We start from the raw sequence: 23,162 nt of genomic DNA, 5'->3' as shown, positions 1-23,162 counted from the left end.
GAACAACCTGAAAAACCAAAAATTAAAATATTCAAAACCACACAACTTGTGTTCTATTGTATATGTTAATACATTGGCTGGACACCGTGTATAAGGAGAAAGAATTCATTTTTATATTCTACACAGTTTCATAACTCTACATGTTAAAAATTTTCAAGTTTATTAGAGCAGGAATGAATTTACTTTTATCCCCTAAATACAATTGGGGAAAAAGATAATTTAAAAATTAGAAGTAACCTGTTTTCATAAACATATAACTGTTATTTTTGAAATTAAAATAAAAGGCTGGACACCTTAGGAAGAGTAGAAGTAGAAATGAGCTACCTAAAGAAAGGCTTTGTGACAAGATAATGGGCAATAGAGCTGGTTTGAATTAATAACATCATTTTGTAAATCTTTGAAAAATGCATCAACAAACCTTCCTTGGAGACTACTTATATCGTTCAGAACCACATTTTGAATTTTATGTAATTCTTATCTCTCACTTTTTATGCATCAATTAAGAAATAAAACTTACATTGAAGATTCCACTTTGTATTTATAGTTTATAATTTATACAATACTGTCATATCTACATATAATAATATTGAGGAAGTGATTTGGACATTGTAAAAATAACTTCCACTGTGAAGAAAAATTAATAACCGCCCCATTGTGAAGTCAAACGCTATAATTTATTTTTCTTTTATAATCTTGGATTAAATATGGAGGAGGTAGATGAAGAGTAAGGTACTGTTTTTTTTTTTTCTTTTTCATGATAATATCATGGCATTATTAAGCTTGTTCCTTTCCCCTTTGAAAAAAATTTTTGGAAGGAAAAATGTTGCACAGAATGGGGATAGTTTACTTCACTTGACCGATATAAGCATTACTACTTTTTTTTTTTAATTCCTCAGGGAAATTGTTACCACCTGTTCAATCTGAATTCAAGCAGTTACTGTCAATTTACTCATGGGTGAATGCTGCCTCTCTGTGGCAGAATGCCATGGAAAGTGTTCCTTAAACAGAAAGTTCATGAACAGCCCTTGATATTTTACACATTTCAGGTGAGATTATGGGAAGATCCACCAATAGCGATGAAGCACATGGCTCTTTAAGTTTCAGATTAATTCAAACATTTCCTACCCTTATCTATTAACCTAGATTCATTGGCAAACATTCCTCAGAGGTGAACAGCTCATATTTACCAACATTTCTGACATTTAGGATATAGATCAACTTGAGATAAAGTATCCTTTATAATTGTTGAAGGTAGTTTTACACATGTTAAAATTAGGAAAACTATGGTAATATGGGGAAATCAGGAAACTGTGAGCACTGTAGACTGAATAAATAATACTGACATAACAAAATATATATCATTGGGAGAAAAATGAATAGGCAATATATTACTTACCACGGTCCATGTATTAGATGTAAACCTCAGTAAGGAAAGAAAGTATACCATTGAAATTTCATTAATAAACACATTAATGCCACCTTTAGAAAAACATAATTCCCTGAATTTGCAAAGGCGAATTTTACATATATACATATATTTAAATTTGATAATTAGGGGAATTTTTTTATATTAGGAATAAAAGTTAGCTACTATGTCCTAATTGTTTATAATGGCGATTCAGTTGATCACACATAACTATTTCTTCTGCACCTTAAGTAATCATTACTTCAGTCCCTCATATTTTGACATAGTTATCAAGTGTTTATTCAGAAACTATTTAAAAAATTACATGTGCTGGGATACATATGAGACTGTAACAACAGTAGCCCCTGTTTGCGGCCATCATCATTGCTTGCTGCCCAGAGGGATAAAGACATTGTCTAGAGATTTGCACAGTCCATCAGTTGGTCTTCTGAGGTGCCAGGACATGTGGATCTGTACAAATGCAACTGAGTTTGGTTAAACAATCAAAAATCGGCTACAATAGTAGTCAAATCAATACATCATTTTGGTTGACTAATAAAAATACTTTTAAGTCTTCTCTAATAAAACCAGAAACTTGCACATGATTCTTACTCGAATGGCCCAATTAATTGCCCTATTATTTTTTTTTCTTTTACACACTGGGATACAATCCACTTTTTCCGTTTTAAATTACAGATTCAGTCGGGTGGGTTGCATTGGCTTTAAGATTTTCCCATTAAGCTCTCCATATTTTTAATGATTTAAAATGCCTTTCTGATATCACTCCAGTTTCGGAAATGCAGGTCCTAATATAGTGTGACACCTCTGTGAAAATCATAGGCTAAATAGTGAAGGAAAGAGAAATGCTAAATGTGTATATAAAAATAGGTGCTACAATAAAATATTTGTATATTTCATCAATAAGTTATTTTGACTAATCAATTATGGATCATATAGCTCTGTAATTTTAATGATTTGTCCACATCTATGGTGATCATTTTCCAGATCACAATACTTTTGTTTTTTAATTCAAATGTCCAGAATGCATACAAACACATCCCTTAAAAAGAAAAGTAATGAGATAGGAGGGAGGGAGGGAGGCAGGGCGACAGGGAAAGAGAGAGGTGGGGGCTGGGAAAGACAAAGAGAGAACAAACTTTCTATTAAAGTCGGGGTGTGCTAATCTCTCCACAAAAGCCATTTAGACCCACCCATGGCTTAAAGGGGAGGGGGAAGAAGAGGAGGGAGAGGAAAAAAAAGACAGAGTAGAATCTATGCGCCGCCTTCTTTCACCATTCTTAGAGCACTTTCAACCACTGCAAGAACAAGTCACCTGCGCAGCAAACTGCCCTCCATAAACCCGTCCCCTCCTCTCCCCCACACGCAAGAAGAGAAAGTGATGTGCCCAGTTTACACAAACGTTTCCCCCACGTGTAAAAACGAAAAGGAAATCGCACACCCTTCCAGTATCTTCCGCCGAAGCTGAGAATCTCGTGCCAAGGCACTTCACCCTAAACGTCGAAACAACACAACTGATCAAGTGTGTTCGCCGTGTGTGTCGGCTTGCTTGCTTGTTTTAAACGCAAAAGCTCCCGGGGAGTTTCTCTGCTTTTAGAACTGGCTAAATGTGGTCTGTTTTTCCAGCACTTCGAGGTAGTCCGGCTCAACGTTTAGTTTTGCTTTTAACTCCAGGTACTCGTTCCGGTTGGGTTCTACAAAGACCGCGCTGGGGGGGCTGTAGAGCACCGGATCCCGCAGCCTGCTGTCCCCGGCCCCCGGGTGCAAATACTGATGGGGGCGTCTCAGGTCATAGTTGGGGGAGAATGTGTAAGCAGCCGGGCTGCACGGGAATTTGGGATATTCCGGGAGGCTGTTGCCGGCGGGGGTGGTGGAGCAGTGTTTGTCTGGTTCTAAAATGCCCCTGTAAAAGCGGTCGGCGTCCTGCACCGGCGACAGCAGGTCCTCCCGGGGCTCGATGGTGCTGACGCTGTAGGCGGGACTCCGCAAGTGGCGGCCTTCCGGCCTCTCCTCGTCCCCGGGCTGCAGCTGCAGCGGCGGCGGGGGCTGCGGCTGCGGCGGCGGCGGCGGCGGCGGCGGCGGCTGCTGCAGGTGGTGGTTGCCGCCGTAGGTGACCTTGAGCTCGTGCAGGTCTTTGTAATCCTCCACGGAGTTGCCCTCCCGGGAGCGGTAGATGGGGTTTTTGCACATGTGGCCCAGCGGGTGGGGGATGTACTCGTACACGTGGCCCGCGGGCGTCTTCACCTTGGGCAGCGCGGGCCCGCGGTGGTGCGCGTGCGCGTGCGCGTGGCCCCCCGCGCCGCCGCCGCCGCCGCCGCCGCCGCCGCCGTACACGCTGTACTGCATGTTGAAGGAGCTCACGTCGGAATTGTTGGTGCTCGTGTGGTCGCTCTGGCTCTTCTTCCTGCGCTTCATAACCAACACGAAGAGGCCGGCGGCCACGAAGACGGACATGATAAACACCAGCAGCAGGCTGAGAATCAGCACCGACAGGGGCACCGACGACGCCCCTCCGCCCGCGCCCAAGCCCGCGGGGGCCCCGGTGCTGTTCAGCCGCACCGCGGGGGTGGCCGCGCCGGTCCTCGCCGGGACCTGGGCGGAGGAGGGCGTGGGCGTGGAAACCACGACGTCGGAGTAGTCTGGACACAGCAGCTCCGACTTGATGGCGCGCATGTCGGTCTCCGCGAACTTCTTGGGCGCCTTGCAGATGACCTCGTCCACCAAGACACCCACTTTGAGCTGCTCGACCCACAGCTTCATGCCCACCACGTCGCACGTACAATCCCACGGATTGTCATGCAGGTCGATTTGGATGAGTGACTTGAGCTGGTCCAGAACTCCACTCACGGGCAAGGAGGTGAAATGGTTACTCCTTAGGTTCAGCCTGAGAAGGGTCAGGCCTGAGAAGACGCCCGAGGGCATGGTCTGCAGGAGGTTGTTATTCAGAAATAGCAGCTGGAGGTTGGGGACCGGATCAAAAGTCCCCGACTGGATCTCGCGTATGAGATTGTACTGGAGGAAGAGATACTGCAGGCTCTGCAGGCCATAGAACAGCTCCGGGCTCAGCCTCTCAATCCTGTTGCCGTTTAGGTAGAGGCGCCTCAGGTTGGTGAGATCCCCGAAAGCGCGGTCCTGGATCATGGAAATGCGGTTGTTGCCCAGGTGTAGGAGGTCCAGCCCCGTCGCCTCCAGGAAGTCGCTCCTGCGCACAACCGCAATGTAATTCTCCGTCAGATACATCTTCTTGGGGTTGTAGGGCTTGGGCTGCAGCTCCGCGATGCTCTCGATTTTGCGCTCCTGGCAGTTGACGTTGAGGCCCAGGTCGGAGATTTGTAGGTTGCAAGTGCACGCGGTGGGACACTCCAAAGGCACCGGAGATTTGGTCTGGTAGGCGATGCTGGGGCCATAGTTGCTGTAGCCCAAGTCCTTGGAGGGCTGCCGAGAGGTGGGGCGCACTCTGGGCTTGTTGGGTTGGCGGGTCCCCTTAGGGGGCTTTAAGGGGGGTTTGTAAACAGCGGAGGAAGAAGTGGCCACGGAATTCACCGAGGCTGGGGTAGTGTGAAGATACCCCGTGGTGCTCAAAGGCGTCTGTGGCCTCATCTCATAGTCTGAAATAAGTTTCCTTGGGCAAAGTTCCTGCTTGGACACCTCGTCCAAATCCCGGCCGTGTAAGCGGAAGGGGGTCTCGCAAACCACATCCCCCACCAGGGCCGAGTAGGAGATGCTGTCCAGCCAATCCTTGAGAGAGATCAGCTCACAGGAGCAATTCCAGGGGTTTTCTTCCAGCTGTAACTCCACAACTTTATCCATGTGCTGCAACAGCCCTACGTAGGGCAGAAGTTTCAGCCGGTTCCCCCGCAGGTCCAAGTGCGTTAAGGGCACAAAACGGAAAAGGTTGTTGGGTAAACTGGACAAGAGATTGTCATTGAGGATAAGCACCTGCAATAAATGCAGTTTCCCAAAAGCATTGGGTTCAATGACACTGATGTAATTGTAATCGACCTGTAGGTACTCCAGGCTCTCCAGGCCGAGGAAGGTATCATCGCGAAGAAGTTCCAGTTTATTATTGTTCAGGTGCAATCTCCTTAAACCCCGCAGCCCATGGAAAGCCCCAGTCTCAATGTCCTGGATCACGTTGCTACCCAGATGCAGAATTGAAGCCCCGGTGTAATTGACAAACTCATTGGGGTAGAGACGGTTCAAAAGGTTTCCAGACAGCAGGAGGTGGTAGACTGGGAAGCGAGGAGGGCTAATTTCAGAGAGGCTGATGATCCCCCGGTTTTCACAGCTCACAGTTAAAATGCCGTCCTTTTCCTCACAAGGACATGCATTGTCACAGATTTCCCCATAGTAATCGATGGTTTCTGCACACGAAAGGACGAGAGATGTTAGAGCAAACGCTAGACTCTGCAGCATCCAGCTATGCATTTTTCTGTGAAGGTCCTGTTCCAGAGTTACTGGGGGGCAGCAAGTGTGCATTTTACCTCCTGCAGGGGAGAAAGGAGAAAGGGAAAGAACAGAATATGACAAAAATTTAAGGGACCGGTAAGAAAGTCTCTCTCTTCCCTACTACTATGTCTCTGAAATCCAGAAGGAGGGGATATGAATGACACCCTCCCCAATGGAACACCGACATTCTCCAGACTTTATTAATATCTGATATTCATTTTGATTTAAAGGCTGATTTAATTTCCTAATGAGTACAGCAGGAACATGCTGCCCTTTGCCAGCTAAGGGCAGGTTAGATAAAGTCCCATTTTAGTGTTTTCCCTGCTCACCCCCCCCCCCGGCTTTTCAAAACCAATCCATAAATATACATAAAATGGCTGTCAGTTCAGTTTCATGGCTCTAATTTAAGAGAAAAGAAGCTCCATTTTACAAGATTCTCAACCTCACCTATAGCAAACCTGTCTGCCTTTCTTTCAGAACCTCCTCAGTGAACAGTTCACCGTGAAGGTCTCCCATTTGCACAGAAAAGCAAGGAGTCACAATACTTGGGCTATTTTAAACCGTCGCTGGAAATGCCAGGGTGGGAACCTAAAGAATACTTTTCAGAGGCAAAAAAGAGATGTAAGATAATGCATCAAAAGGACCCAGAAGAAGCCCTTAAATCACCGATTGTCTTCAGGAGCTTTGAGTGTGGAGAAAAAGGAGAGCGCGTCCCTTTGATGGTGGACTTCACCACCTCGCTTTAAAGCACATCAGCGTCCTAATTGCATGCACGGAGCCACTTAGCAGCGCTTCTCTGAGGGCGCCCTGAGTCCACTTCTCCTCATTGATCATGTCAGCGACGCTCCCGAACCGCATCTTTAAGCCACAGAAATAGTTCCGCACGATGGATTACAAAGAACTCAGCGAAGGCATCCGCAATCCCGGAACAGCTCCCGGTACCTGGAGTTTCAGGAGGACGTTCCGGCCGCTTCCCGGGAATCAGCTCAAAGTAAACCCAGGACCAGCGCCAGAGCCTCCCTTACCGCCCGCTCCGCGTCGCTTTGCCACGAATGTAACACTCACGCTACGGAATTAGCAAATGTGGACCGAACTAGCCCCTCACCGGCACCCCCATCGTCTTTGGACTTGTTTATTACATTTCATTCTCAATGTTTTACTCTTCTTCCTTTGTTAATTTCCTCTTCTTCTTCTTCCCACCCCCCCCGCCCCCCCACGGAGAAAAAGGCACTCAGGCTGATTAACAGGCAAAATAGAAAGGGAAGAAGAACAGCAAGTGACATAGGTCTGCGCTTTGATATCCGAATTTCATCTCCTCCAGGAATCAATCTACCCCCTCCCCCTCTTCTTTATGGATTTCTTTTTGTCCTCTGAAAGGCTTCCTTGGACTTCCTACTTCGGGTCGACAGCGGTACTCAGAATGGAAAAGAAAAAAAAAAAATAGAGTGTGTGAGTGTGTGAGTGCGTGTTGTGTTGGCTGCGACGGGGGCGGGGGGGCGGGGGTGAGGCGGGAATTGGGTAAAAACGCTGGGCTCTGGGAACCCATTCGTTTTCTCCAGTCAACCTTGCCTTCGCCTCGGCACCACCGAAGTCTGAGGTCGAATCGCAAACCAAACTAAAGCCAAGACGTGTCCGAGTCACGCGTTCAAGCCTCGCTCCCCCGGCCGCCTCCAGCCCGCTTTATTAAGAGCCCCTGCATTCGCACGCACGTGTGCAAGTGTGCCTGAGAATCGTTCACGTGTGGCCACCCAGACGTGCGGAGACGAATCCGAATCACAGCGTGTAAGCCTCGCAAGTATCTCCGACCTCCCAACGCAACCGCAGACGCCTCCTAGCTTAAAAGCGGCAAAAACACCCCCTATGGAAAGCAAAACGTTTACCTTGAAATTTCAGCTCTCTACGGGAGGAAATTTGCACATCCATTCAGCGGGGATTGGGTCCCCTCCCCCTCCTTCCTCGTCTTCCCCGCCCCCCTTCACCTCCCAGCCTCTCAGACAGCCCATCGCAAATTGTGTCCAGCCGGCGTTAAACTCGAGCGTTTACAACTTTAATTCAGTCCTGGGTAGCCGGGGTCGAAGAGCCTCCTCGCACCCCACTCTCCTCCCCCTCCCCCTTGCCACCAAAGGAACCCGAACCTTTGAGAAAATAAAGTTGAATGAGCCGGAGAGGGCTGACATTCTGACTGGGAAACGCACCTCCGATGTAAATTCGCGGGTGCGTTGCACATTCTCGGATTATCTGATTTTTTTTTTTTTTTTTTTTTGAGGACGGGGGCGGAGGAACTGTATTTGTTTGCCCCGAGGAACGTAGACCCTAGACCGTCGCCCTGCCCATCCCTGCATTCAACAGAACGGGGCTGCGTGGCTGGAGCCCAGCACCCAGGCCCGGCCCGCGGCTCTGCGCACAGCTGCTCCCACAGCGGCCCGGGCAGAGCACCCGGAGTTCCCGGACGCGAGGCGCCCTGCCCCCACTCCGCCCCGAAGCAAAGCGAGGGAACGGGAAGGAAGGAGGGGAGGGAGGGGAGGGAATGCAAGCCATCCCGCCGCCACACACACACACACACACACACACACGCTCACACACACGCACACACACACACACACACAGGCTCACACACACCAGCCTCTTTCTCAAAGTAAACGGTAGACTTACCCCGTTTCACATCTCCAGGGCCCGCTCATCTTAGCCGCCCCTATAAAAAAAGACCTCTCTGGGGTGTGCACTGGCCTCCCGGAGCCCAGGCAGGGCAGGAAGGCGGCGAGCTGCGCGGTCCGAGCGGCCGGAGGGAAGCGGCTCCCGGACGCCGCCAGCCCGGGGCCGCCGCCGCCGCGGTGGCGACCGCGGGTTCCGGGGCTCCCCACACGGCTGTCCCCGGCAATCTCCGCGGTCGTCAAAGCGGGCAGCGGGGTGGGGGGGGGCAGAAGGGGGCGATCGCGAGCGGCCGGCGGGGAAGGGAGGAGGGGGCGGCGGAGGACCGGCGGTGGAGGCGCCCGGCGGTAGGGGCCGCGAGCCGGCGCCGGGCGGGGCGGGGAGCGAGCTGTTGGGGCGGGGGAAGGCGCGGAACCCGGGGGGGGGCCGTGAGGGCTGGCAGGCACCGCCGGCCCCCCCAAAGTGCCGGTCAGCCCCGCCGAGCGGGCGCAGCCGCTCACACTCACGCTCGCTCGCACACGCGTTCCCACCCGCGCCAGCGCGCGGTCGCGGGGTCCCAGGCACCCCTCGCGGCGCTCCCCGGGCGGGTACTTACAGTTGCCATCTGCATAAGGGGCAACTTTCTCCAAGCCGGCAGCAGCCGCCGCCGCCCCCTCCAGCAGCCTCCGGCTCCACGCACCCTCCGGCCTGGGTTCGCTCCGGCCGCCCCTCCCCTCCCCCCTCGGCTCTCCTCCTCGCCGTCTTCACCACATTTCCCCCTGGTCAGTGGCGCGCGCCTGGGGACTAGCCAGAGGGAGCGGGGCGCGGGGGTGTGCATGCATCGCCCGCCTTCTTCTTGCAGCGAACACTGTACATGGTAGTGAGGGGGCGAGCAGAGGTGGCATCGGCCCCTTGGCGACTCCCGGGGCTGCTGCGGCTCCCGCGCCGTCCTCCGCCCCCCGCGCGGCGGCGACCACCACGCTGGGCTCCCGCCGCCGCGGTCCCCTCTCCGAGTCCACGGCCGTGGCGGCCCCTAATTAGTATTTGTACGGCTCCCGCATCCTCTCGGCAGTTTCACTGCCCAGGTGTTTGCAGGGGTTTTTCTCATCCCTTCCCCAGATGCGGCGCACGATCGTCATGATTTGGAACTCTCTATCTCCGACATCCTTCAGGGGGCCTGGGGGGACAGGAACAGCGTTGTTCTACGCCTGTGGCGTGTCCCGGCAGCCTGGCGCCTCCAAAATACTCAGAGACAATCGCTTCTTCCCTCCCGGGCGCTGAAGACGCGGCAACAGGGTAAGCATCCCCGGGGCCTCTGAGACATCTGCTCCGGCGCGGGCGCAGGGCCCCGTCCAGTGCACTTGTTTATTGTCGCGCCGCCGGGGCGAGCCAAGCTGCAGCAGACATGATGGGCCCGGGGCGAGGCGGGCGCGCGGTGGCCGATAGGTGGCAGCCGAGGGCGAAGGTGTCCCTGGATTCGGGCGGCGCAATCGGAGCCCCCCTTGGATGTCACAGTCGTGGGAGACAGAGGAGTCTTGGAACCTGTGCGTAACTCGAGCGTGGGACTGTGCAGTCCTTGGATTGAAAAAGGGAGGAGTGGAAATAACCCGGACAGCGCCAGGCTTGTTGGTGGCCGGAGACAGATGATGCTAGCTAGCCCTGTGCTGGTCGCCTGCCTTCCTCCTACCGTTTAGAGTAATACTGCACCTGCTTCTGTCTCACGTACTTAACTCTAAAGGAAGAGGGAGTGGTTCATCCTAGCTGCAAACGAGGGCGCTTCTATGTATATTACATATATTTTAAGAATTGCGTTTGATAAGTATGTCTGGGCGATGCAAGGGAATGTTAACGACTCTCAGAAAGAATGTTTATGAATATATTTGGTGTGTACTAAAAGGCTGGAGACCCCTAAATAAATGCAGTATCGATAGAAAGCGAGTTTCTTGAAGAGTCACCTGCTAAACTCTACTCGCATCATCTCTACAGTAAGTATTCCTGGCTCTTGCCGATGAAACCAGACACCTCCATCCCCAAGAAGGCGGGGGGCTCTTCACATTCATAAAGCATATTTCCTGGATTTGTTATATTAGACCTACAGTCCTTCCCGGGCATAGGAAAAAAAAAAGTTGATCATAGTACGTGGCCCAATGGAGGCTGAGTGCACATGTGCCTATGATAATTGGGAAATTTTACCATTTAAAAATATTTCATCTATCTTAATTTAGGATTCATTATGAATTAATTTTCTTTTGGAATCATCTTAAACATAATTGATATTGTCTCCTTGATAATGTTTGGGATGCTATTGTGGTTATAATATCTTGATTAAGTATAGGATTATAGAGTATATATAGTATACTATATAGTGTATATATATGTGTGTGTGTATATGTATATACATATATATATATATAAGCAAACATATCTTTTCACATCTTCTCTGTGTTGAATTAGAAGGAGTATTCTAGAGGTGGTGAATATTGCAGCCTACTGAGGTTTTGCAACATTTCTTGCAATTTTTTCTCAATCTGTTTTGCAAATGTTTTTCAGTTAATCCATACATACTTTGGAAACAATTTTATTTTGCTTAAATTCAAGGCATGTACAAGAGAGGGAGAAACAAAGTAATCTGTAATATCATTGAATAATACGGTAAAATCTTATAATAGAATTTCCTGTAAATTTAGAAACATTTGGCTGGGGAATGAGAGCCACTTGCTATAGGTACTTTATATAATAAACAGACAACTTAAACTTCATCCACTAAAGTCTACACTGTATATTTTATTTAGTCATCATTTTCTAACATGATATAAATATTTTAGAATATTTATTTTTAAAGTTGAAATGTTTTTATATTTTTAAATGAATGTGTTAAATGGTCATGTTTTAAAAATTACATATTACTTACAGTTAGAAACTTTTGGCATATCAATATTAAGTTTTATCACAGACATAATTTTTGATGTGGACAAACTCTATAGACATTCTGTGTATAACATGGTTTAATCAATTATTGGACTTTTCAAAATAGCTGTAGTATAGTTTTAGCTAATTATTTTATTGCTTTCATAAATCTTCAAAATTGTATTTGGTTTAATTTTTGATTTTCAATTAAAGTATTTATTTCCTACTTAAAAATAAACTGTATTGAGCTAAAAAGTTTTAAATATGGTAGCAATTAATCTAAGTTATAGTTTTGTTAGAAACAATGACATAAACATATTACAGTTTATTTCTTGTGGTTCAAATAAACAAGCGATGACAACTTTCTACCATGTACTTCCCATGAAGGATGGCCTCAGCAGCCGTCATTATGGTTAACCGCTAGGTGTCTCTATAAGCTGCTCTGCGGGAAAGTGAATTTTGAGGAAATGCAGTGACATGCAGAGACCAAACAGAACTTCGGAGGAAAAACATCACAGAAATAAGGAAAATCCTCGTTTGCTAGTCTTTGAACTCTTATTTGCTTTGAATATTGACTATGGCCAGAAAGCAAATAAATGAATCATGCAACAGTGATCAAATTTAAGCCAAGACTTTCATCTACATGAGCAAACATGTCTGTTTCAGTCGGTACTAAACAATATAGTCAGAGGAAACGTATACTTGCTTTCACATAATACTCCAATGAATGCACAGGATTTCATAAACACTTTGAGGAACTAGAAATGCAATGATTGATCAAAGAGATCCCTCCAGAATTAAGAGCATGATATTAAATTAAACATTATTTGATTGAATTGGTTGGATGTGAAAAACTGAGAATCTTTGTCTAAATATTTGTGAACATATGTATGCATATTATAATTAATCATGCTCTAGTATAATCATAAATGCATTTCATATATGGTAATACATTTGGCAATAATTAGTGTGAATTATGGACATAGTGTGATACCTCCCTAATAAAATTTAAATTCAAACCACAATTAGCATACTTATCACTTGAAATTGACCATATATCTTTGTGAATTCATATTCATTATTACCTGGAATTGTCATTTTCCGTTTTATCGACTCTTTGGATGAATTCTTATATTAAATGATTTCTTAAAATATCTCATCATATTACGTCTGTGTATTGTTCTGTGATTTCCTTAGAATACTAAAATACTAAGTCAAGAATTATAGTCTCTCATGAAGTAACTTAAAAAAGATTATAAAAAGGAAATTTTTTGGTGATAGTACTGATATTTTGTAGGGACTAGCCAACGTTATTGAAATCTAAGGCAAGTAGACCTTGCATTTTTTTCTTCCATTTCTTCTAGTTAGCCTACCTGGTGACTTAAGATTATAAAATTTAATACTAGCTTCCAGACTCCTCCAAAATTAGCTCTAATAGAGTACTTTTGTGATAGTGTAGCTAAAAGATCTATACAACCCTATTTGGTAAGCAACACATTTTTCAGATATGAATTATATGTTTAATGTTTTTGAAATTAAATTATATATATCACATATTCCTAAAAGCAGAAAAGTTTCTCCTGGAGGTGAACACATTTAGTCATCTTTTTCAATTGTTTCTCTATGTAATTGATAAGCTAAATAACCATAGTATAGCATATTTTTGATCAGTTTGGTACATATGGATTTACAACAATCGAAATTATCATGCAGTGATATTTATCAAATTCAAATGGCTTGCTAAACTGATTAATTTCAGCAAGATTACTTATTCACTTATAGATTTAATTTCTTATTTACAGTCTTGAATATTTGCTGTCAGAGGCATAAGAGAAAGATGTACATAAAATAGTCAATTTTCTTTCTTCTTCCATATACCTCCTTGTAAATATACTCTGATCATCTTTTAATAGATTAGGTAGTAAAACCCTCTCTTTGGAGGACAAATTGGAAATATCTTCCAGACTTTAAAATGCATTTATATTTTGAACAATTATCTTTTCAGAAAGTAGCCTGCAGGTGTACAATATTACATATACAATATAATGGACATGTAATGGACATGTACATGTAATATACAATATTAATATGTGAGAATAGTTGCATTTGTACGTGACTGAGAACAGCTCACATGTCTAAGTGAAAAGTGGTACATATCTATCTATACCTTGGAATACTCTTCTGCCTTTAATAAAGTGTATGTAAGAGTATGTTTCTGTCCTTGTTAATAGTGTGCATAGCATCATCTATGTACACTGTTGGGGAGGAGGAGAGAATCTTTCTGGAAAGATACACAAATTCAGTAATAGAGTTCACTCTTTGGGAGAAGACTGGGGAGTCTTTAGGAGAATGAAAAATTTTCACTTTGCATTCTATTTTTTAGTATTTGAAAATTTCAATCTACATGCACATTTCCAATAAAAAAATTTCAAAATATATGTACTTGAAAAATAAGGATATTATAGAAGGTCCCTAGCTTAAATGGTTTGGTCTATAATTTTTCAACTATATTATGGCGTGCAAACAATACACATTTAGTAGCAACTGCTTGGAGTTTTGAATTTTGACCCTTTACTGGGCCAGTGATATGTGGTATGAGCCTCTTTTGTGATGCTGGGCATTGGAGTAGCAAGCCTCAGCTCCCAGCCAGCCAAGCCATCACAAGCTAAACAATCCATAAACTTAACAACCACTCTGTACCCATATAGCCCCCATTTGTCACTTTCAGTACAGAATTTAATAAATTACATGTGATATTCAGCCTATTTTTATAAAATAGGCTTTGTGTTAGATGATTTTGCCCAACTATAGGCTATATAAGTGTTCTGAGCACATTTAAGGTAGGCTAGGCTATTCAGTAGGTTAGTATATTAAATGCATTTTCAACTTGCCAGGGGTTTATGGGAGCATGACATAACCTTGTAAGGCAAGGGAAATCTGTATTTGGAACAATGATATGGGAAGTGGTAGAGAGCTGAGGATGACTTTACCATGTTAATCTCTGTCCTGCAGTTGTCAAAACTATTTTCTCTATGACACATTGCTATCAATGAAGACACTGAATATGTTTCTAAATATGTGACCATAAATTAATTAGTTAAGATGTTTTTTTCTTCAGAAGTCTAACATGGGACATTCAATTCTAGCTGCCATTCTTAACTCTTAGAATAATAATTAATAGAAGCTAATTTCCCTTTCCTTCTCTATGCAGAACCATGCTGGGTACTGGCAACATTACCTTTATTTGATGCTATGGTGGGTGAAGGGAAAGATCAAAACGGTTCTCTAAGGAAGATAAGTGATTAAACTTGAAACTGTCAGCAGCAGATCTTTACTGCTATCGGCAGGAAGATGAGTGAGTGTGTGATTGTGACATATTTTAAGTATACAAACCATCATCAGGCCCTGTTAGAACAAAGGCTGATGCCATCTGCTTATATTCGCATTGAAATATGCACATTCCACTGGAAAAGAAGCAGTTTTATTATATAGCTAGAGTAGCTTTTCTACATGTCTTTCTATTAGAGCTAGGATTTGTATCTTAAGACTGATCAGTTCTTGGTTCTCATATACCTCTAGTCCTTTTTAGGAAAGAAATCCAAACAGGCCTTATGTATATCTATATTTACTGTATACTTTCTGGGTTTTCAGAGAAAAACAATTAACCATCCTAAAACACAGTTTCATTACAAAATTTTCAGAAATGCCATTGCCTATAGGAGAATGTCTATATTGACGATACGTTATTCAACTTTTATCAACTAGGGTCTTTCATTCAAGAGGAAACTCTCATAATCTCTCTGTCCCCTCAAAACAAATGAGCTTCCCCAGCTCCAAAACTTTGGTTTGCACTGCTCATTCATCTAACTGGCTCTTCCCTTTTCTTTCAGCTATTGTTCTAGAGAATTTACTGTAAATCCTCTCTTCACCAAAAAAATATTTTCCGTCCACTCTAACCAACATTGAAGACTTGCTTATCTGAACATTTTCTTCCATTGCCTAGCACTTGCCTAGCAAGTTTTCTATTTCCTGATTAAAGTTGCCATTTTCTTCTGTACTGGGTTATCATTTCTTATTGAGCGAAGAATTTGAGTTTCTTGCCCCTCAAATAGTCAAAAACTGAGCCCCGAAAAACTCTTTGTATACACAAGAAATGCATGTCCATTTTTTAATTTTTTCATTCAACAAATATTTATTTACTATATATAATGTCCTAAATCATATTATGTTTGAGATAAAATAATTGACTCATATCAGGGTAGTTTAAGGATTTCAGGGTCATTTTTACTTTCCGATAAATCATCTACATTCTCTAGTCAAATAAATGAAATATAACATATAAAAATACCACTGTATATTTTTATACAGTCGGTTAAGCGTCTAACTTCGGCTCAGGTCATGATCTCACAGCTTGTGAGTTTGAGCCCTGTGTCAGGCTCTGTGCTGACAGCTTGGAGACTGGAGCCTGCTTTGGGTTCTGTGTCTCCTCTCCCTCTGTTTCTCCTCAGTTCGCACTCTGTCTCTCTCTTTCTTGCTCTCAAAAATAAGTAAACATTAAAAAATAAAAAAATACTATTGCATAAATTGTATACTGGAATATACATATATTTGCCAAGCCTCTATAAAAATGTTTTTGGACAGCATTTTCCATAATGATGGAGTTGACCTCTATTTGCATTGTCCAGTATGGTGAGCATTAGCCGCATGTGACTCTTACGCAACTGAGGTGTGGTTGGTGTGACACAGCAAGTACAATTTTAATTCTTAAGATTTTAACTTATTTATATGTAAATAACCACATGTGGCATGTGGCTAGCATATTGGACAGTGCAGAACTAGGGTATAAATCCCTAGAAGGCTGCAGCTGTGTTTCTTACACAATTTCTGGGATACCTTGAAAGTCAATCAGTATGAACAGCTGTACTCATGAGTAATGATGGTGATTATGAAACCCTCAATAAATAAGGACAATTATGATTCATGTTTGGCAAGGGGCCTGATTTGCATTCTGTTGAGGGTCTCTATTCAATTCATTTAAATTGCATTCAGTTGAAGACTCCTGCCATTCTTTTAAAGATTTCAAGGCATTTTACAGGCATTTCAAAATTCCTTATTACATCCTTAGTACAACACTATAAAGAAGGCAAGGTAGATTATTTTATATCAATAGAATTTTATTAGAAGATAAGTGCTTTTTATGTATGATGAAGCACTCTCTAAGGTTCTTTTCTTCAGATCACACAGCGGGATGTTAGTAGAACCGGAGAAGAAAGTTCTAAGTGGGTATTTTGCTTCAAGCAACTCTCCTGGAATAGGCTTCTTGTACAGAGAAGTCTGCTAGTCAGTAACACACCTTCACTTGAACTCTTACATTCCACTCTTTGAATACAAAAGCTCTATTTTGAAGTTAAGTGCTGTTTTGCCCAAGTAGAGTGGACAGAGTTTGGACAAGAAATTATAATTAATGAATTTATAGAATGCAAATATGGCTTCTAATTTCCATGAAGATCTGAATAAATCTCAGTTTAAATAAAGCCATATTTATATATTTGAAACAGAGATATAATAGCTTAGCAACCAGTCCTAGTTATAAATTATTGTAATATTTGAGATAAAGTTTTGTGTTTTCAATCAGCTTATCTAAAATATTAATAAAATTGACCTATATTTCCATTATTATACTTCTTCTGTGGGCAAAATCAATATAGCTTCAAAAGAAGCATGAATTGCTTAAGAGCTTAGTTCCAAAATTGAGAGAAAGCTATCAAATCCATAGCAGTACAGTGGTACTCAGAGACCTCAACTCCATTCTTGCTTCTGGCTTGGCAGCAATTATACACTTGTGTTTATGCAGAAACCTCTCTGGGTAGATTACGTATTATATATATAAAAAAGTTACTGTGCTTCTATTCAATGGACCTTCGCACAACCACACTGGTTAATCAAATGATAAGTGTTAAAACGTCCATGGAAGAAAAATATAATTAATATCCAAATTTTAGACTTTAAATTATTCACTCTATCCTAAAATGTAAAGTTGTTTTCATTTAAATAAATATTAATAATAGAACAATAACTTTGGAATGGTGTGCATTTTGTGATAGATGGATCTATGACAGCTAATTTTTGTTTAATATTACATGATGCATTTTTATCCTGTGATCAAAAACATCTGTCAATCTAATGATGCTTCTACAGTGAAACTAGATTCATAGTTACTATCCTGTGACATATTATAATGTATGCTACAGTTTTTATTGATGGTTATATATCCCAATGAACAAATGACCAATTTGGATTTGAATCACTAGTATAAGAGGCATGATTCATTGTACATTCAATCTGTGTCCATAATTGCAATATTATATGAGTAGTGACTGCTATGAAGTCAGACTTTAATCAATGACTATACTGCAACTTGAGTGTATGTAAATATTAAAATTTATTTGTAGGTATTTTTATATTTAAAATTTTTCATTATAGTATTTATTATAGTAGCATTTACAAGTCATCTAGTGTATAGAGAAAGGGAGGCTTAAATTTACTTGTCCCAAAGAATAGGAATCTATTTGACTAGGTTTTTCAATCTGTAATTTTATTTACCAGCCACAGTTAACACAAGCATCAACAAGCAATTCGGACATCATTTATAATTCAAAATCAATCAACTAAAATGTACGCATGCCTACAACATACAATAGTCATTTGCTACGTGCAAGCTATTTTATGTGATGGTCACATTCTTTCATGTAATTATTACAACAACTTCACCTTGTCTCAAAGTAGTTGGTGATATTCCATGTTCCATACAGACAGTACCAAGCAGAACTATACTATGATATGAATTACAGGGACTCTTAGTATTTTTTTTTATTTTTTTTAAATTTGCTAATTTAGATGCACACTGTTGGACTTTTACCACAGTTTAAAGGAAAAATGATAATAATGTGTATCAATAATTAGTAATGAACTTTAATAAACATACCTTCAAAGCGATTAATCATTTCTATAATGTTGACTGTTTTCTGAGAAAGTCAGCAGTAGAAATACATTTCAAATTATTAATACATAATACTACTCTCATACATAAAATGTATCTTAAACTGATCATTAAATATGTTAACAAATATATGTCTAATCAATGTCTATTGTTCTACCTTAAGAATACAAAACCTATTATTAACTACCAGGAGTTCTTGTCACAGTAATTAGAATACATAAGGTTCATAAAACAATATTTTGAATACATATATTATATTTTTCTAAAGTAAAAAAATGTCCCTAATAGTAGGTTTTTCTATTTCTGAGCTTTTGACTAATTATTACTTTATGTTTAGTAAACCCATAGTCAAGGTAAGCATTATATACCTGCTAAAAAAAATCAATAGTAAAATACTAAAATGGCTCCTTTGAAGAGGACTCATACCAATCCTTTCATGCATAAGTTTAAGGATACAACCCCATGACCCTTTGGCATATGAATTTGTTATAGAAATAATATAAAATTGAAAATGGCATAGCACATATTTCCTAAGTTTCTTCAAACAGTACATACAATGAGATAATCTCACTGATATATTAAGTTTCTTAATAATTGATAAAGCACTTAAGCTCATTAATCACAAATGACTAACACTCACTACAAATAACTATACTTTGTTATTTTCAACCATCTGATCTTACCCTTATGGATAATCCATGTCTAATAATAGTCCAATTTTGTTATGAATGTCACATGGGTGACAGAAAACTCAAAGAAAATATTTGAGTTTTGGGGTATGTTAGTATTTCTTCAATGTAAGTAAAGTTGAACATGGAATGATTTGACATAAGTATGCATCTTCAAATATTGAAAATTTACAAATACTACATTTATCATTGACTATTACTTCATCTATTTATAGCTATACTGAAATAAATATATGTAGAAAAGATACAAGAATCTGTCCACGCTAGCAATTTATGACGTTTCTGACCACCTTCTCCTAACATGCACGCGGGGAGTCTGCGGCAGCCCTTGAGAATGCATCTTGGAGTTTTTCCAGAAACTCTGAGTCAAAGAGCAATGTCTGCATTCACAAAGAAGCATTCACAGCTGTCAGAAGTTAAATGTCCATGAGACTCATAGTACAGCTGCAGGGCTTCCAATACACTGACAATGTCTGTGGAAACTAGAATTTGATAACTAGTTCTTCCATGGGAAAAATACCGCAGAAGAATGATTAATCTTTGCCTGACTGATAATGAATAATTATGCATTCACAGTACATGAAGCATCATTGTCCTTCATTACTTAGCCTGCAGTGCTTTTGCTACTATTTTTCACTACCAGAGAAAGTACGCTGGCTGCAATAAACTGTCAATGAACTTCTTGTAGACAAACACCTGCGGACACCTGCTAGCAGCGGGTGTGTCAGATTCAGGATCACAGAAATTGCAGCATAAGGCAAAGTCTGCAAAGCAGCACCCACTCTGAGTGAGTGTGTGAGAGCATGCATAACTGAAGAGATGTTTGCATGAGCAGGTATATTGTCTTTCCATCTATGCTTAATAAAATGAAGCTGAATCCCACCCCCCCGAAATGTGTAATACAGTTGGGCAGAATAATAGAAGCAAGCTACATCTGCGAATAAGGTTTTAAATTTGGGATGATTTATCCCGATTTATGATTAGATGTTTCAGGACAAATGTTTACTATGCTGAAAATGATTAGCCATATACTCTCTATGCCCATATGGTGAAACAAGTCATTCAGATTCTGAATTACTTTAAAAAAATTAATATAATACTTTTTAAACATATATGAAAAACTCTAAAAAAGTTTATAAGTCCTTTTGTGTAATGGTTTAAGTGAGGTCTAAATGGAGGTAAGTGGATTAGCTCATCTTTGACTAACTATTCAACTTTATGATTGAATGGAGAAACCCATTTGAAAGTATAGCAGTTTTTAATTGTTGAGTCACTTAGAAGATCAATAGTCCCTAAATATAAAGATCTGGTTCCTAAACTCTAGTGAATTATTGAAGATTTACTTCAAAGAACTTTTTAAAATTACATCTAAAAGCAATAGCAATTAGCTTTTTTTTAATGACAGTTTTTGAGTATTCCAATACACTGTTTTTAGAATTGTGGAATGAGAAATAACGAAGAAAGGTAGAAAGCTAATCACATTAAATTTTAAAAGGAAAAGATGGGGTATTATTTCCTCATTTAAAGGACCCAAACAGTGTAAATGTTTGAACCAAAGTGCACCTCTGGTTGCTGGAGAATTAGACTCCCAGAAGGAACAGAAATGTGAGTTAACTTGATAATTCACTTATTCTGAAAAGCACAAAACGAAAATAAAACACTAACAACCTCAGGCTCCATGTTACTTTGGCAGCATTTCATGTCATTTGCATGAGGCCTTCCTCTACTGAATGGGTTATCATGAAAAAAAAGCTTGAAGAGCTTTATTATACAATGAGAGCAATAGGTAAGCAATGAAGTTGCATTCTTATCATGTGTGTTCACTGGTGGAATAAAACTATGAAGCCAAAAGATTAATTAAATTTATGGAGATAAAGTGATGACAGTGTCCTACCACTTTGGCTACATGCATGTTAATTTATGCATGTTAGAGATTGCTCACGGTGCCCGCGTTCCTATTAGAGGCTTCATATCTCTGCATTTTTGATATCACTAACGTACTATTAGGACTTCATATTTTGGAGGTTTTTGTGAATTTGATAACATTTTAACAGAAGATATAATTAAAATGTGGAATATTTTCCTCAATGTCATTTGGATAGATATTTTAAAAGAGGAAACTGGACAAAAATCAGAAGTGTATAGTTTCTTTTAACCCTTTCAAATTATTGTTTAGGAAAAAAATTGGTTTAATGCATTTAGGATATATATCCGTTTACTATTTTAGAACACAGAGGTATGGGTCCTTTTTGATTGGATTGATACTTTTTACCATGTGATGGGCTTTTTCAAAGATGGTGAGTGCAGTGATTAAAAGCAGAGGTTTGGGTAAATCAGTTCCATTTCTGCCATTTAATGACTGCTTAAAATATTGTGAATTTATTTACATCAGTTAATTACTTTCATTTGTCATGAGGATTAAGTGAGTGAATTCATACAAAATATTTAGCATACTTCTCTGCACATTGTAAGCACTGAATAAGTGTTAGCTGTTCTTTTGTGTTATATTATTAGTTGTTAAAGGCACCAACAATCTTTTAGTCTATCTACTCTGTAACTGAAAGAGTTGGAGAAGGCCACATGGGATTGCAGTAAAGTATTTTTTCCCCCAAAATAAATGTTCAAGACAAGTTGCATTCATTGTCAGCTGATCCTGATTAGTTATGGATTTATAGCACCAAGAGTCTGCCATAGATTAAGTGGTTGCTGGCTTGCAGATTTCACCAGCTCTTTTTGGCTACCAGAATCAGAAAATGGGAATGCTTGCCAGACAGCACTTCCTAGTGATGAATTTTGTAAAACTCATGCATGTACATTGTTCCAAAAGATCTGGAGGACAGAATAGAGGAGAAACTATGGTTTTTTTCTTATCCCAACTTTACAACATAAGTAATGAAAAACTCTAGTAAATTATAAAGAAAATTAAGTCAGGTTTGAATATGAAACATATTTACTACACTAAAGAAATAATAAAGCAATTTTTATAACTGTCTCCATGAAGAATATATAATTTGGATTTATTTCAAATAAGTCTGTAGCACTATAGTCAACAGTTAGATATATGAGAGTGAAGTTGCTTTTATAGAAAAATACAGGAGTGTCAATTTAAGTTACTTCGAATATAAACTCTAGTGTAAATTAGTTTATCATGCATAAAGAATATTATATATGCATAACATTAATTCATATTATTGCTCTGCTGTATTATCTATTAATTTTTATCAGTATGTATGTAAATATATATCAGGACTGTTATTGTTTAATTGATAATTTAAATATATATATATACACACACATACTTTTTGCTTGTATACTTTGAAAGATTTGTCATCCCTTAATTTATATTTTAAGCACACAACTCTATTAGCTTCGAATTCTGTTTTTTAATATGTTTTTTTATTTTTGCATCCACCCCTATTAAGGACTTTTGTTAAGGTGTAATTCTGAAGCCCAAGAGTATGAACTTGAATGTCACAAGAAAATAACTTGTTTCTTCTTGAAGAAAATATTTTCACCATGGGTATTGCGTTTGATTCCACAAAGATTGATTTTGGTGCATTTCACTTATAAATACTATTTTTGATATGACAGCAAGCCATACAATAACTGCATTCATAGCTGTGGAGATGCCTGTCCTAGTTTACACACACACACACACACACACACACACACACACACACACACACATACTAGCAGAGAGTGAGTGAAAATGATAAATGTATATACTATATGTGGTGCATTCAATTTTCAAATATCAAAGAATAATAAAATGCACTCACCTTGAATGTCATCCTGAACACAGTAAATTTAAAAAAATTGTTGCCAATTTTAACCGACACTTGCCATATATACGCAAGTATACTCTTCATGTGTTCACAAGAATTGGTATTTTTCTCAATGGTAGTTAGTGACTTTACTATGCTAATATTTGTATCTCCCAGTAGCTAGGCTAATTTTTGACTTTCACATGAAGACTGTGATTTGCTTGCTACATCTGCCTATCATTTCAAATAACAATTATTATTATGGATCTATCCCAATGTTAGTTAATAGGTGCTTTTCTGCT

At 40.9% G+C, this 23,162-nt stretch overlaps 1 protein-coding gene across 1 annotated transcript; it reads right to left on the bottom strand.

Moving 5' to 3' along the window:
• Positions 1–1,681: 1,681 nt before the first annotated feature.
• On the bottom strand, positions 1,682–9,151 carry SLITRK5 (SLIT and NTRK like family member 5). Its single transcript, XM_039223322.1, has 2 exons — positions 9,117–9,151; positions 1,682–5,910 (listed from the first exon to the last, which is right to left on the bottom strand). Exon 2 carries the CDS (start codon positions 5,900–5,902, stop codon positions 3,017–3,019), a length of 2,886 nt encoding a protein of 961 aa, XP_039079253.1. The 5' UTR covers positions 5,903–5,910; positions 9,117–9,151; the 3' UTR covers positions 1,682–3,016.
• Between the last annotated feature and the right edge of the window lie 14,011 nt (positions 9,152–23,162).

Source organism: Hyaena hyaena, unplaced genomic scaffold (genome assembly GCF_003009895.1).
Source record: "Hyaena hyaena isolate Hyena2069 unplaced genomic scaffold, ASM300989v1 scaffold_1322, whole genome shotgun sequence".
Taxonomy (NCBI): Eukaryota; Metazoa; Chordata; class Mammalia; order Carnivora; family Hyaenidae; genus Hyaena; species Hyaena hyaena.
Note: the sequence above shows the minus strand (reverse complement) of the source record. Positions and strands in the feature narration are given on the sequence as shown.

Coding starts and splice junctions, on each gene's coding strand:
- SLITRK5 (XM_039223322.1), bottom strand. CDS start 5,902: ATGCACACTTGCTGCCCCCCAGTAACTCTGGAACAGGACCTTCACAGA.